General features: G+C 50.0%; 1 protein-coding gene across 1 annotated transcript; it reads left to right on the forward strand.

The window, feature by feature from the left end:
* The first annotated feature begins 8,454 nt into the window (after positions 1–8,454).
* On the forward strand, positions 8,455–14,408 carry TCF15 (transcription factor 15). The gene is made up of 2 exons (XM_059039166.2): positions 8,455–9,031; positions 13,431–14,408. Exons 1-2 carry the CDS (start codon positions 8,513–8,515, stop codon positions 13,503–13,505), a joined length of 594 nt encoding a protein of 197 aa, XP_058895149.1. The 5' UTR covers positions 8,455–8,512; the 3' UTR covers positions 13,506–14,408.
* Positions 14,409–14,725: the final 317 nt, after the last annotated feature.

Raw genomic sequence — 14,725 nt, forward strand, 5'->3', positions numbered from 1 at the left:
CTCAACCACTGTGCCACCAGGGAAGCCCCGACTGAGCTCTTTTGATAGAATCGAAGACACCAGCTCCACACCAGAGGAACCACATGGATGGGGTCAATGGCACTTTTTATTAACCTGAACAGAACAACAGAACAAAAGAAAACCTGGCATCTCTATGGAAGGACAGTTTAAATGTTTATTCAACAGATATTTCTGGATGCATATAATGTGCCGGGTACTGCCCTGGGTCTTGATCTTGCTTTCTAAGAATTTCAATGGGATGAAGCAAGTGGGAAAAATTGCTATCAGGCCAAATTGAGAAAACCTCTTATAAGGATGAAATGATGATAACAGCTAACACTTATACAGCACATGCCAAGTGCCAGGACTGGTACAAACGCTATGTATTTTGAGTCATTTAATCTTCACAATAACCCTCTAAAGGCAGGCTCTCTTATAACCCATGTTTCACAGATGAGGAAACTGAGGCACAGAGAAATTCAGTAAATTTTTCAAGATCACAGGGATGGTAAGTGGCAGAGCTGAACACAGGCAGGCTCCTGAATCTGCAAATTTAACCATGTGACACTGTATTATATCCAGAGATAACACCTCTGGCAGGCATCACTAGTTGCTTCTGGTATTTATTCTTCCATTCTTCTATAGTAAAAGAAACCTAGCAATGTAGACTACATTTCTTAGCCTCCTTTTCAGTAAATACGGTCAAATGACAAGGTTTGGCCAATGGAATGTGAGCAGAAGTGAGGCTATAACTCCCAGACAAGTGTCCTCAACTGATGAAGTGCACCCTTCCTTCCTCTGCTTCTTTCTACTTTTCGCTAGTTGGAATGCAGACAGAATGACTCCAGCAGCCATACTGGTCCATGAGACAACCTAGAGAGTGGAAGTCACATATGAGAGAGCAAAAAGATAGGTAGAGCCTGGGTCCCTGACACCATCTGCTTTAGTGAGTTAATGTTACATAACAAAATACCCTAGACTTAGGGGCTTACAACATCAATGATTATTTATTATCTTTATATTTCTTTCTTTGTTATTTTTCACAGTTCTTGCAGGTCAGGAATCCAGGATCCACATCAAAGGAAGCTCACTCAGAAGGTTCCAAGTTGGTGCTGGCTGTAGGCTGGGGGCCTCAGTTCCTCTCTATATGGGTCTCTCCACAGGACAACTTGAATGTCTCATAGCATGGCGGCTGCCATCTCCGTGATTCAAGGGAACAAGGCAGAAACTAAATACAGGCAGACCTTGTTTTATTGCACTTCCCTTTATTGCACTTCACAGATAATACATTTTTTACAAATTGAAGATTTATGGCAACCCTTTGTCAAGCAAGTCTATTGGTGCCATTTTTCTAAAAGCATTATTTTTAAACTAAGGTATATTCTAGACCTAATGCCATTCCACACTTAATAGACTACAATATAGTGTAAACATGACTTTTATATGCACTGGGAAACAAAAAAATTTGTGTGGTTCAATTTTTTGCAATATTCATTTTATTACTGTGGTCTGGAATGGAACCCACAGTATCTCTGAGGTCTGCCTATACCTTTTTCACCTAGATTCAGAGGTCACATGCTGTCATTTCTGCCATACTTGTCAGATCTGATTCAATGTGGGGAGGTATCTACACAAGGGAGTGACACCAGGAAACAAGGATCATCGGAGGCTATATACACTATAGAATGTCAGATCAGCCCTACCTGCAAATGCCTTGAATGTGAAAGAGAAATACACTTTTATTTTGCCTAACTGAACTTAAGATTGTGATTAATATATCTATGAACTCTTGACACAAAGTAGGCCTGCATTAAATGCTAACCATCATTAGTCTTTTTTTCCAAGTAGATTGAGGTATAGGACTTTTTGTCCTCTTTTGTGTGTCGCCTTGTTTACACACAAACACCTGTACCACCACCGTCTAGGTTTGGTACAAAGTAGGTTTAGGAGGCTGTGTATCAGCCTTTTAACTCATTCATTCATATAGTAAGCATTCACTATCATCCACAATGTCCAGGATCTGGCCTAAGATTCTGGGATAACTTCCCTGCCCTGGAGAATTCATAGTCTAGTGGGGAAGGCAAGCACAATGAGATGGGAAAAAAGCCACTTCTCTGTCTTCAGAGAAATTCAGATTAAAACAGAAAGTCAGATAGTTCCAAGTGCCAGGGATGATGTGGGGGGAAAGTGGTCCCACATGCCCTGCTGGACATGAGGACTGCAGCAACCATCTTAAAATGTAGTCAGACAGCACTTAGGCTATGTGTATTCTCTCCACTTCCAGAATCCTCCTTCTGGGTGTATATGCCAGAGAAACACACACAGGAGTCATGCACCAAAGGTTATCATAGCTTTGGGGAGGTGGGAGTTGGAGGTAACTACAGTGTCCACTGCTCAGGGAGTAAACAAAGGAGGCATGGTGGATACATGTACACCATGCATACTAAGCAGCAGGTAGAAGCAATGAACTCCAGTTAGACTCAGCACACAGAGCACAGTGTCAAGTAACAAAACAACCTAGAAACAGATCTATGGAAACTACCATTTGTGTAAGTTAATAACCCACTCACACAAATCAGCACCATTATATTTCATAAGGACACCCACATATTCAAAGACATACATCAAAAATATTAGAGTAAATCCAGAATATCCAATGCAGTACTAAAGGAGAACCTCAGAGGATTGACACTACCTGACTTCAAGACTTACAATAAAGCTACAGTAGTCAAGACAGTGTGGGAGGGACTTCCCTCGTGGTCCAGTGGGTAAGACTCTGTGCTCCCAATGCAGCGGGCCCATGTGGGAACTAGATCCCACATGCATGATGTAACTAAGAGTCTGCATACCACAACTAAGAGTCTGCATGCCGCAACTAAGAGTCCTCATGCCACAATTGAGTCTGAAGGCTGCAACTAAAAAGTCCGCATGCCACACTTGAAGAGTCCTCATACCATAACTAAGAGTCTGCATGCCGCAACTGAGTCTGCATGCCGCAACTAAAGAGTCCACATGCTGCAACTAAGAGTCCACATGCTGCAACTAAGAAGTCCTCATGCCACAAATAAAGAGTCTGCATGCCACAACTAAGAGTCCACATGCCACAACTAAAGCGTCCACATGCTGCAGCTAAGAGTCCATGTGCCACAACCAAGAGTCTGCATGTCACAGCTGAAGAGTCCGCATGCCACAACTAAGAAGTCCACTGCCACAACTAGAGTCCATGTGCCACAACTAAGAGTCCATGTGTCATAACTACAGAGTCCATATGCCACAACTAAGAGTCTGCGTGCCACAACTAAAGAGTCCGCATGCCGCAACTGAGTCTGCATGTTGCAACTAAAGAGTCCATGTGCTGCAATTAAGAGTCCGCATGCTGCAACTAGGAGTCTGCATGCCACAACTAAAGAGTCCACATGCCACAACTAAGAGTCCACATGCCGCAACTAAAGAGTCCACATGCCATAACTGAGTCCGCATGCCGCAACTAAGAAGATCACATGCCACAACTAAAGATCCTGCATGTCGCAACTAAGACCTGGAGCTGCCTAAATAAATATAAATTTTTTAAAGTGTGGTATTGGTGAAAGAATAGACAAATAGATCAATGGAAGAGAATAGACAGCTCAGAAATAGACCCACATAAATACAGTCAACTGATCTTTGACAAAGGAGCAAAGGCAATACAATGGAGCAAAGATAGTCTCTTCAGCCAGTGGTGCTGGAACAATTGGACATCCACATGCAGGAAGATGAATCTAGATAGAGACCTTACACTCTTCACAAAAAATAAGTCAAAATAGATCCTAGGTCTAAATGTAAAACACAGAACTATAAAACTCTTGGAATATAACATAAGAGAAAACCTAGATGACATTGGGTATGGTAGTGACTTTTTAGATATGATACCAAAGACACGACCCATGAAAGAAATAATTGAGAAGCTAGACTTCATTAAGATTATAAACTTCTGCTCTGCAGAAGACAATGTCAAGAGAATGACAAGACAAACCATAGACTGGGAGAAAATATTTGCAAAAGACACATCTTATAAAGGACTAGTTATCCAAAATATACAAAGAACTCTTAAGACTCAACCATAAGAAAATAATCTTATTAAAAATTGGGCCAAAGAGCTCAGCAGACACCTCACTAAAGAAGGTATACAGATGGCAAATAAGCATATGAAAAGATGCTCCACATCATACATCATCAGGGAAATGCAAATTAAAACAACAATGACATATCACTACACACCTATGAGAATGGCCACAACCTGGAACACTGACTATACCAAATGCTGACGAGAATATGGAGAAACAGGAACTCTTATCTACTGCTGGTGGGAACGCAAAATGGTACAACCACTCTGGAAGACAGTTTGGTGGTTCCTCATAAAATTAAACATACTCTTGTCATATGATACAGCAATTACACGCCTTGGTATTTACCCAAAGGAACTGAAAATTTATATCCACCCAAAACCTGCACACAGATGTTTATAGCAGCCTGATTCTTAATTGCAAAAACCTGGAGGCAACCAAGATGTCCTTCAGTAGGTAAATGGATAAACTGTGGTACCTCTAGACAAGGTACTATTATTCAGCGCTAAAAAAAAAAAAAAAAAAATGGTATCAAGCCTTGAAAAGATATAGAGGAACATTAAATACATATTGCTAAGTGAAAGAAGTCAATCTGAAAAGGCTACATAGTGTATGATTCTAACTCTATGACATTCTGGAAAAGGCAAAGCTATGGAGACAAGAAAAAGATCAGTGGTTGCAGGGACTGGGGTGTAGATGAACAGGCAGGACACAGAATTTTAGGGCAGTGAAAATATTCTGTATGCTACTATAGTAATGGATATATGTCAGCATACATTTGTCCAAACCCATAGAATGTACAACACCAAGAGTGAATCTCTGCGTGATAATGATGTGTCAATGTACAACAGATTCATCAATTGTAACAAATGTACCACTCTGCTGGGAGGTGTTGATAACAGGGAGGCTGTTCATTTGTGGGGACAAGGGGTCTATGGGAAATTTCTGTACTTCTCAATTTTGTTTAAACCTAAAATTGCTCTTAAAAAATTGTCTTTAAAAAAATAGAGTAGGCGCCCTGGTGTGGGGAGGGAAATGGAGTGGGGAATCAGGGAGAGAAGTCAAAACACAGTGTGTCAGCACAAGACTTTGCACCAAGGTTTGGGAGGAGCCACAAAGCAGGCTTCCCTGAGGAGCTACACTGAACTTTGGTGGAGGAGTAGGGTCGTCTGGTCAGATCTGAAGGGATGGGTCTCCAGAAGAGGTGGACAGACAGGGCAAAGCTGGTGCCTCGGAGGAACTGCAAGTGTTTCAGCGGGACTGAAGGCCGGGGTGCCCTGGTCAGGAAGGCAGGGGCCAGCTGCTGTTCTCTCACCCTGTAAGACCCTCCTCCTCTTACCTGGTGGACTCCTACTCAGCCCTCACACGGCTCTGGGCTGCCTGAGAGGCCGTGTGGCTGAGGAAGACTGAGCTGAGTTCCTCCGCTGGCCCCGGAGTGACCTTGGCAAGTCACTTTCCCCTCTCAGAACCTCAGTTTCTTCATCTGTAACATGGGAACAACAATACCTACCTCAGAGGGTTGTGATGAGGAGGAAGTGAGATGAGCAAAATATCGATACAAAGTCACTGCCCCAAGAAGCTTATTTTCTGGAGCAGATAGACAGCTGGCAGACAGAACCGTGCCTGGTGCATAGTAGGTACTCAATTAACATTTGTGGATGAATGAATAAATGAATGAGTGAAAGTAATAATGAATACTCTGGAAAGAAGTAGAGCAGGGGAAGGGGAGAGGGAGAGCCGAAGAGCGCTGATGGGTAGGGGAGGCCTCCCTGAGGAGATGAGATTTGAGGGAAGATGGGACGGAAGTAAGGGAATTAGCTATGGGAATATCTGGGGACAGTGGGTGCCAGGCGGAAGTGGGCTCCAGGGATAGCGAGGGGGCCTGTGTGGCTGCAGCAGGGTGAGGAACAGAGGAGGGGAGGAGCTGAAAGCCTTGTGTGGGTGGGCTGAGACTGTGGCAGGAGCCCCCTCCCCACTCCCAGGGACAAGGCCTAGAAGAGTCCAAGCTGCTCAGTCCCTTCCCAGGCAGGGTGCTCCTCAGCGGCGGGCCCCAGCCTGTGACACCACTAGCACAAACTGCTCTCGGGTGTTTCCCGCTCCGTGTGCCAGGCCCTGGCAATCCTGGCATAAACTCATTATCAGCTCTAGGAATAAGTACTATTATTACCCCTCCGTTTTCAGAGCAGGAAGCTGAGACTCCAAGAGGCTGCTAACCTCGGGCCGGAACCGGGTCTCTCTGATGCCAGGCCCTGGCTTGCACCGACCACATTGTCCTGGAATTCTTTGTTTACAGCTCGCCTTCCCCTCTGGGCTGCAGAAGGCCCTGAGTCCCATTCATGGTTTTATTTTACTCCCAGGGTCGCCTGTGTCAAAACCTGCCTGAGGAGCGAATGAATGAATGCGCCTTCCAAGGAAGCCTCCTCCCCACCTTCCGGGCCCAGTTCACGCCCTATTTGGTTCCTCCAGGTCTTGCTGGAATGGGAGGGGGCTGGACTGAGGAATTTCAAGCCGCCTGAGGGTCCAGAGAGGGGGAGGGGGGGGAAGCGAAAGTGAAGGGAGCAGGAGCCCCTGTGAGGAGGCGCAGACAGGGAAGGAAATCTCCCGGTAATAATTCATCGGCTCAGGAAGCAGCAGCTTGGCCTGGGGCTGTGTGTGGGGCTGGCCCTGCAGGGAGGGGGCCTCGCAGCCTCCTTCTCCTCCTTCCCAAAACCCAGCCTGGCTGGGGTCACGGTCAAATGAAGGGGGGAGAGCCAGGTGTGGGAACAGACCTTCCTGAAGATCCTAGAGCCTGAAGACTTCAGGGACTGCTCTCCCAGCAGCCAGCTCCCCATCTCTCCCCCATTCTGGCCTGGGTCTGGGAGCCAGGAATGCACAGCATGGCAGGGCTGGGAGGCATCGTCAAGAAAATTGATGCCCAGAAGGAAGATGGAGCTGAAACGCACCTAGAAACCTTCCGACTTCACTCCCTGTGCTCTCTCTGCCCCATGGGCTGCCATTTGGGCTAAAGAGAAAGTTATTGTCAAGGCCAAGCAAATACAGGCTTGGCCGGTCCCCAGGATGGAGCTGGGAAAGGGGCATGAGCAACCTGGGGACCCCAACAACCATCATCTGCTCAGTAATTCTTCCCAGGGCCTCTGGGGAAGGGGACATGTCAGATGTCAGGCTGAACAATCTAAGGTTTCCAGAAGGAAAGAAGGCATTGAGGGAAGATATTTCCCCCCACCCCCTCTCCTTAAGTGTGAGTTTTTTGAGGGGGTGGTGTTGGCACTTCAAGCAGAGGGAAGGGGAGTGTGTGGATTTGGAGCCAGGGAGGCTGCTGCAGTCCAGGATGGGATTGTGGGGAGTAAGGGAGAGAAACTTGTATTTTACTGGGGTGGAGACAGGACAGGGGTGATAGTGGGTCCCAAACAGGCTGGGACCACTGCCCTCACTCACCCTGAAGGCCAGAGCTCTCTTATCTGTAAATCAGGGGTTCTTCCCCACAACTTCAGCAGAGGAAAGTAAAGATCAAGTAAAGCACTCAGCACTGTGTCTGGCACAACCGTTTTGGTGGTAGCCTCAACCAAATGTCAACCCTGTGAAAGCAAAGAGTTTGTTTTCTTCACATTTCTATTCTTATCTAAAACCATGCCTGGCAGAGCAGGGACCCAATAAATATTTGTTGAATAAATGGAGTTACTGGCGTTTGTGTGTTTTGTTTTTGTTTTGATTTTTTTTTTTTTTTTAAAGTTTGTCGTCAGGGATGTGACACCATCGAGTCCTTATTTGGAAAGTTTATAGTGTTTCTCCAACTGTCCTCCACTGACAGCACCATCCTGTACATAATGCACAATCCTGGGTCGGCTGAATCAGATTGGGGGGAATCCGGGAATTTATCAAGTCAAAAGCCCCCCCTTCCTTAATTCTTACACGAAAGTTGCAGAACCACAGTATTAGAATTTGAGGGAGGAAAAACCCGAGTTAAGGTTTCTCTACAATCTTCTTTTCGAATGAGGAAACTGAAGCCAGGAAAGGAGAAGGGACCTGCCCGCAGCGTCCCAGCGGTCTAGGCTTAAGATGAGTCCGGATCTGGGCACAGCCCACTCCACCCACCCAACCCACCCCAACCCCCGACTTTTACCCTGCTCGCCCGCGGGTATCCAGAGACTTCAGGGCGGGCCACCAGCTCGCGGGCCGCTTTCAACCTGGGGAACTGGGGAGAAGGGCCCGTAGCCATTGGCCGGGGCGCGGCGGGCGCCTCCCCATTGGCCAGGGCGGAGCCCCCCCGCCCCGGCCGGGGCGGCCTCGGGACTGGCCCCTCCCTCGGCTATAAGGCGGTGGCCGGCTGAGCCGTGGGAGCGCGCGGGAGCGCACGGCGGGGCGCGGCAGACGCTGGGGCGCTGGGCACCAAGGGAAGCGGCCGGCCGCCCATGGCGTTCGCGCTGCTGCGCCCCGTCGGCGCGCACGTGCTGTACCCGGACGTGCGGCTACTGAGCGAGGACGAGGAGAACCGCAGCGAGAGCGACGCCTCCGACCAGTCGTTCGGCTGCTGCGAGGGACTGGAGGCGGCACGGCGCGGCCCGGGCCCCGGGGGCGGGCGGCGGGCGGCCAGCAGCGCGGGCCCGGTGGTGGTGGTGCGACAGCGGCAGGCGGCCAACGCGCGGGAGCGGGACCGCACGCAGAGCGTGAACACGGCCTTCACGGCGCTGCGCACGCTCATCCCCACCGAGCCGGTGGACCGCAAGCTATCCAAGATCGAGACGCTGCGCTTGGCGTCCAGCTACATCGCGCACCTGGCCAACGTGCTGCTGCTGGGCGACGCGGCCGACGACGGGCAGCCGTGCTTCCGAGCGGCGGGCACCGCCAAGAGCGCGGTCCCAGCCGCCCCCGACGGTGGCCGCCAGCCGCGTTCCATCTGCACCTTCTGCCTCAGCAACCAGCGCAAGGGGGTGAGTGCGCGCGGCGCCCCAGTACTGCGGCCGCAGGGTCAGGGAACGGGCTTCTTACCGAGCAAAAGAGGGGCCAAGACCCCAATGAAGAGAGGGGGAAGAGACGTGGAGTCGCCGAGGGTGCGGCCCTCCAGGCCCAGAGTTTGGTGTGGAACAGAACCGCTCACAGTGTTCCCCAAGCAAGGGGTGCAGGGAAGCCCAGAGCTCGGGCGTGATTTAGAGGATGGAGATTGCTCATCGAAGGACACCCCTTCCCACTGGGAGTGTGCTGGGAAGAGCGTGTGGGGAAACCATAACAAAGGCTATCATTTATTGAGGTCTTCCTAGGTACGGGCGCGCGTTCCTGGTCTTTCTTTCTACCTTCACAAGAACCCCGTCAGGCAGGTAGTTCTGCCCGTTTTATCACTGGTGAGGACCTGGGGCTCAGAGGGGTGCCCACATTACTGAGCTCGAAAGCCAGAATGCAGGCTCTGGGTTTGCTGGGTATGTGTTGCCCTGAGCTGCCCTTACCGTAAAATAATTGTCCCGTATCCTGAGACTGACCCAAAGGCAGGAGACTGAGAAGAAAACGGGATGCACACCCCCAGGCAAGAGCCTGAGGTACCCAGCTGATGGGCAGTAGGTGTGAAGGAGGGGGTCTCTTGAGGATACCCAGCCCCCAAAGAGATGGAGTTCTGGGGAAGGGCACTGTTGAGTCAGCCGGGCTGAGCTGGAGGTAAGCTCCTGTGGTCTGTCCTAAATAAGGATGAGAACCAGGCTGGTAGGGGACGGGCGGGGGTGAGTAGCAGCAGCAGAGGTTGCTGGGGGGTGCTCGTGGTGGAAGGCTGGCTCTCCTGCACAAGCCCCGAGGAGCCTGCTTCACCCCCAGCCTTTCCCCTTTCTGGCCTGGGCTTTTCTTAGAATAAAGAGGCTTGTCTTGTGACAGCTTTGGATTCTAGCAGCTACTATTTACAGCTGGGGAAACTGAGGCTGAGAGAGTCCCTGACTGGCCCCCGTGGCCTTTTGGAAAATGAAAGAGTATGGGGGCACAGGGAACTCTGCTCAGTATTCTGTAATAACCTAAATGGGAAAAGAATTTGAAAAAGAATAGATACATGTATAGGTATAACTGAATCACTTTGCTGTACACCTGAAACTAACACAACATTGTTAATCAACTATGCTCCAGTACAGTTCAGCAAACCTTAACTACCCGACAGCTGTTTTTTGTCGACTCTAAAAACATTCCCAGAGAAGCAGGTTGTGGATGCCCATCCACCACCGTCAGGAACTCCCAGTGCGGGGCCAGGGCAGGGTCTGGAGGTGAAAACAGGGATGTTGTGGTCTGATGGGGAGGGGCGTGCACAAAGGGACTTTCAGAGCCAGAGGAAGCCCCTGACCCAGTGGCTAAGTTCCTGACAGAGGCCTGGGGATGGAAGCAGGCAGGTTGAGGCAGTAGGGGAAGATGTTCTAGGAGCAGGACACAGTGAGAGCTAGAACCTAGAAAAGGAAAAGGGTAGACGTTGGAGGTGGCAATGCATAGAGGGGAGGCGAAGACTGGCCAGTGACAGCAGTGTCAGCGGTGTTGATGAGCACTGATCTCGTGCTAAGCACTCTCCACGTGTTACCATTAAAACCCCCCAGCAGCTGGGGAAGGAGGTGCTCTGGTTATCCCCAGCTGCTTAGAGATGCTGTCACTGGTTCAGAGACACCGCCCATGATGGAGTCAGGATTCGAACTCAGGCCTGCCCAACTGGGACGTGGGAAAGGTTAGTGTGGGAGGGCCCTATAACAACAGGCCTCGGCGAGAGGGTGTGTCCATCAGGTGCCTGCCCCCCACAGCAGATAGGCTGCGGGCTTCTCTGCTGGTCTCAGGCCTGTCCCACAGATCACAGGGCCTCGCCTGGGTCTGGCTCCTTCCCTGGGATCTGTCTGCAGGACCTAGAACCCAGCCAAATTTGGCTGTGGAAGCCATGCTCTCAAGCACACAGGCTCCTCTGGGAATAAGCAAAAGGGGTGATCCTGGCTGGCTCTGGCCCCCAAAGACTTGAGGACTCGACTAGAAGAAAACTGGCTGTCTTGGGGAGCCTGTGGGAGCCTTCCTTCTCAGCTTTGGTGACCAAAGAGCTCCAAGGCCCCAGACCCTATCCCTTGACCCTGAGCTACCACCTCGATCTCAGCTGGCTGGTCTGGGGTTGGGGTCACCATGGAAATAGCTCCCTGTAGCATCTTCCTGTTTAAGGAGGGGTTAGGTGTGGCCCTCTGTGTTAGAAATAGCAAGGGGAGATGGAAAGGAGGTTATTGTCTCTGCCCTGTTTTCCCTTTTGTCACCTGGGGGTGAGGGTCAGATAGGACCATCTTGTAAGGCCTTCCCCACTTGGCGTACCAGCTCAGGAGCACAGGTGGCACAGAGGGCAGTGGGGCGAGGAGGTGCCATCACCAGATGATGCTGATGCTAATACTTGTGAACATTCATTGAACACTTACTATATTCCTGACACTGTGCTAAGGGCTTTACCTGCGTTAACGTGTGTAATCCTCACAGTAACTAACTTTACACCTGGGGAAACCGAGGCTCAATGAGCTGAAGTTACTTGCCTGAGGTCTGACAGGTAATCCAAGACAGAGCAGGGGTTGAAGCCCAGATCTGTTTCACTCTAGCCACCTCCTCTAACTACAGTGCTTCCCAGAGCCCTTGGCACTGAGGCACAAAGGGACAAAGAAGCTGGGGCCTAGTCAAGGCTTCTTCTAAATGCATTTGGCAGTTTACAAGCCTCTTTCACAGCTGCGGTTGCATTTGATTGCACCCTGGGGTGGCAAGTAGAATCATTTTGTCCCCATTTCATAGATGAAGAAACTGAGGTTCAGGGAGCTGAACAGTCCCAGCATCCTCAGGGGACACAGGTCTCGCAATGACTGCCAGACTTGGGGTGGAGGTGGCTCTCTCTTACCCTGAGGACTTAGAGTGAAAAGGTGGAAGGCCAGTTTTCTGTCCTCCAACCTCAACACTACACCCCCCCCACCCCCATCCGCCCTTCTCAGCCACTGTTGCCAGAGTTTGTCTGAGAAGCCCAAGCCCCAGGCTCTGCTGGGACTGTGTCCTCAGCCCTCAAAATAGCCCTGCCTGTGAATGAACACACTGTCCCCGGGCCCGGAGAGCCTCAAGGGAGGCTGGGCTCGCATCTGGATGGGTCTGCCCCAACCTGGGCCCAGGAGTGGAGCGGGTCACTGGGCAGAGCTCCGAGATGGTCAGCTGTTTCTCTAGATGGCTGAGAAAAATGCCGGTCCCATTATCTCCTAGTCAGGCTCAGGGGTGAGCATTCACAGTGGGATTTCAGACACCACTGTGTCTTAGAAACGGGACAGACTGTTGGACAGCATGGATTTTTCTAGCCCAGCCCTTTTTACCAACTGGCTGGGTGCCTCTGAGCCAGTCATGCAACGCTGGAGGCTGCAAAAGAGGGGGTACTCTAAGGTCTGTGATCTCGCTGGCTTACGGTGAGGATGAAACCCACATGCCAGACCTCAGAACAGTGGGTAGAGACTGCCCCTGCAGTGTGAGGGACAGGTGGCTTCCAGGGCTGCCACCATTAGCTCGTCTTCCAGTGGACACCCTTGATCCAAGCAGCGTTGGTTGGCAACTGCTCCACGCCAGTCCCTGGGCTGGAACTGGGACTACAGAGTGAAAGACTTTCCCTGACCACCCCCTTGAGCTCCCAGCCTGATGGGAGAACACATGAGAGACCCTATCTCCCCCTTCTGGGTTTTATCCTGGCCCCAGAAAGGCAAGAAGTGCTAGGCAATTGCAGGAATAGAGAAATCTTCCTAGGACAGGACCAGAGAGCATATTCCTGGCAGAGGGAACACCCTGAATGAAGGGAGGGAGGCCAGAATTCCAGAATCTACTTTTGAGGTTGACGAGTAGGCCACTGGGTATACAGCCAGGCCGTGGGAGACCCACTGTGGGGTGTGTTCTGCCCTTGAGGGTAAAATACTATGATTTAAACTATATTGGATTTTTTTTAAGCAACTAATCACACGAGGAAGAAATGAAAAAAGTATATAGAGTTTAAAAAAAAAAAAAAAAAAAAGGCTTCCTCCCATCCCATCTCCTCATCACATTCCTCTCCTCTGAGGAAACCCGTTAGTGATTTCCCGTGTGCCCTTCTCTCTGGACATCTCAGCACACAGGAACATGCACTCAGTCCTTGCTTTCATCCTTAAACGATATTAGTCCATAAAGAGTTAGTCATCCCCTGTTAGTCCATATAGTTTCTTCTGCCTTCTGCAAGAACTTGATTGTGCAGCTAACTGATTTTTTTTTTTTAATCAAGTCCCCTGTTGCTGGACACAGAGGTTAGTTCCAGTGTTCATGATGACCCAATTGAACCCCCTAATACCTCTTTCTCTCTTCCTGCAGGGTAGCCGTCGTGACCTGGGGGGCAGCTGCTTGAAGGTGAGGGGGGTGGCCCCAGTTCGAGTGCCTCGGAGATGAGCCTGGACCCCTGTGTCATTTGCTCCAAGCAGGACCCTGAGAAGGAGGCCAGAGGCCAACCACTGGGCAAACAGGGGAAGACCCCAGGAGCTGAACCCAGGTCCCTTCTTTGTGTAGGGACCAGAGGACAATGGCCTGGGCCCATGACCCTCTGAGCAGGCCCCCTGGGACATCTCCACCCCACCCTGGAGAGCCGTGAGGACCCATCCAGCTGGCCCGAGCCCTGGCTGGTCAGAGACAAGGCAGAACTTTTGGAAAAACAAAGACTGTTGTTGACAGAGGATGTGTGCGTGTCTGTGCATGAGTGTGGGTGTGTGTATGAGGTAGAGAGAATTGATGAGTTTAAAATAAAAGGTATTTTTAAGTAAAAAATGTTCCCAGCTGAAGAAGGGAGGGGCCTGGGGATATCAGAGGTCAGAGGTGGCCCCTCTCCTGGGCCTTGGAAGAGACACAGGTGTCACAGGTGCCACCCTGTGCTCTGGAGGGGGTGGAGCTGGGGGAAGGCAGGGGACCCCCTCTCTAGAAGTCGAGATAACCAATCTTTCCTCACTGTCTTCTTGAACAACTGTTGGGTGTCTGGTGTGGTTGGTAAAAAAAAAAAAAAAAAAATCTTAATTTTATTTATTTTTGAATAAGGAATATATTCATCCACATGGTTCAAAACTCAAAAGGTACAAGAGGGTATGTGGTGGAAAGTCTCCTTCCCTCTTGTCCTCCGGCCACAGTTCTCCCGCCGCAGGCAGGCTCAGCCACTATATGACATCGCTATTCCTTGTGAATAACCAAGCAAATACAGAAATATACATATATGTTTTCTTCTACTTTTTACACAAACAGTAGCATATTGTACCCGCTTTCTGCTTCGTGCATTTTTTTTTTTCCTTAATCTAGCTTGGGTGTTATCCCAAGTCAGTACATAAAGGTAAAGGGTATTTTCATTCCTTTAGTAGCTGTTTATTCCATTTTGTGAACATCCCATACTTTAACCCATCCCTTAACCACGTCTTTACAAACAGGGCTAGGTAGGCATGTGGTTTTTCACATGTGCAAATGAGTGTGTGCTAACGGGATGCTTTTGCCCATGTTGGAGCTGAGACGATTTCAAGAAACAAGGACAGGGCTTCCCTGGTGGCACAGTGGTTAAGAATCCGCCTCCCAATGCAGGGGACACGGGTTCGAGCCCTGGTCCAGGAAGATCCCACATGCTGCGGAGCAACTAA

The sequence above is a fragment of the Kogia breviceps genome, chromosome 14 (genome assembly GCF_026419965.1).
Source record: "Kogia breviceps isolate mKogBre1 chromosome 14, mKogBre1 haplotype 1, whole genome shotgun sequence".
Taxonomy (NCBI): domain Eukaryota; kingdom Metazoa; phylum Chordata; class Mammalia; order Artiodactyla; family Physeteridae; genus Kogia; species Kogia breviceps.

Bases quoted from the DNA above. Each gene is read 5' to 3' on its own strand.
- TCF15 (XM_059039166.2), top strand. From the start codon at position 8,513: ATGGCGTTCGCGCTGCTGCGCCCCGTCGGCGCGCACGTGCTGTACCCG. The intron at 9,032-13,430 runs GTGAGTGCGCGC...CTCTTCCTGCAG, and splicing joins TCAGCAACCAGCGCAAGGGG to GGTAGCCGTCGTGACCTGGG.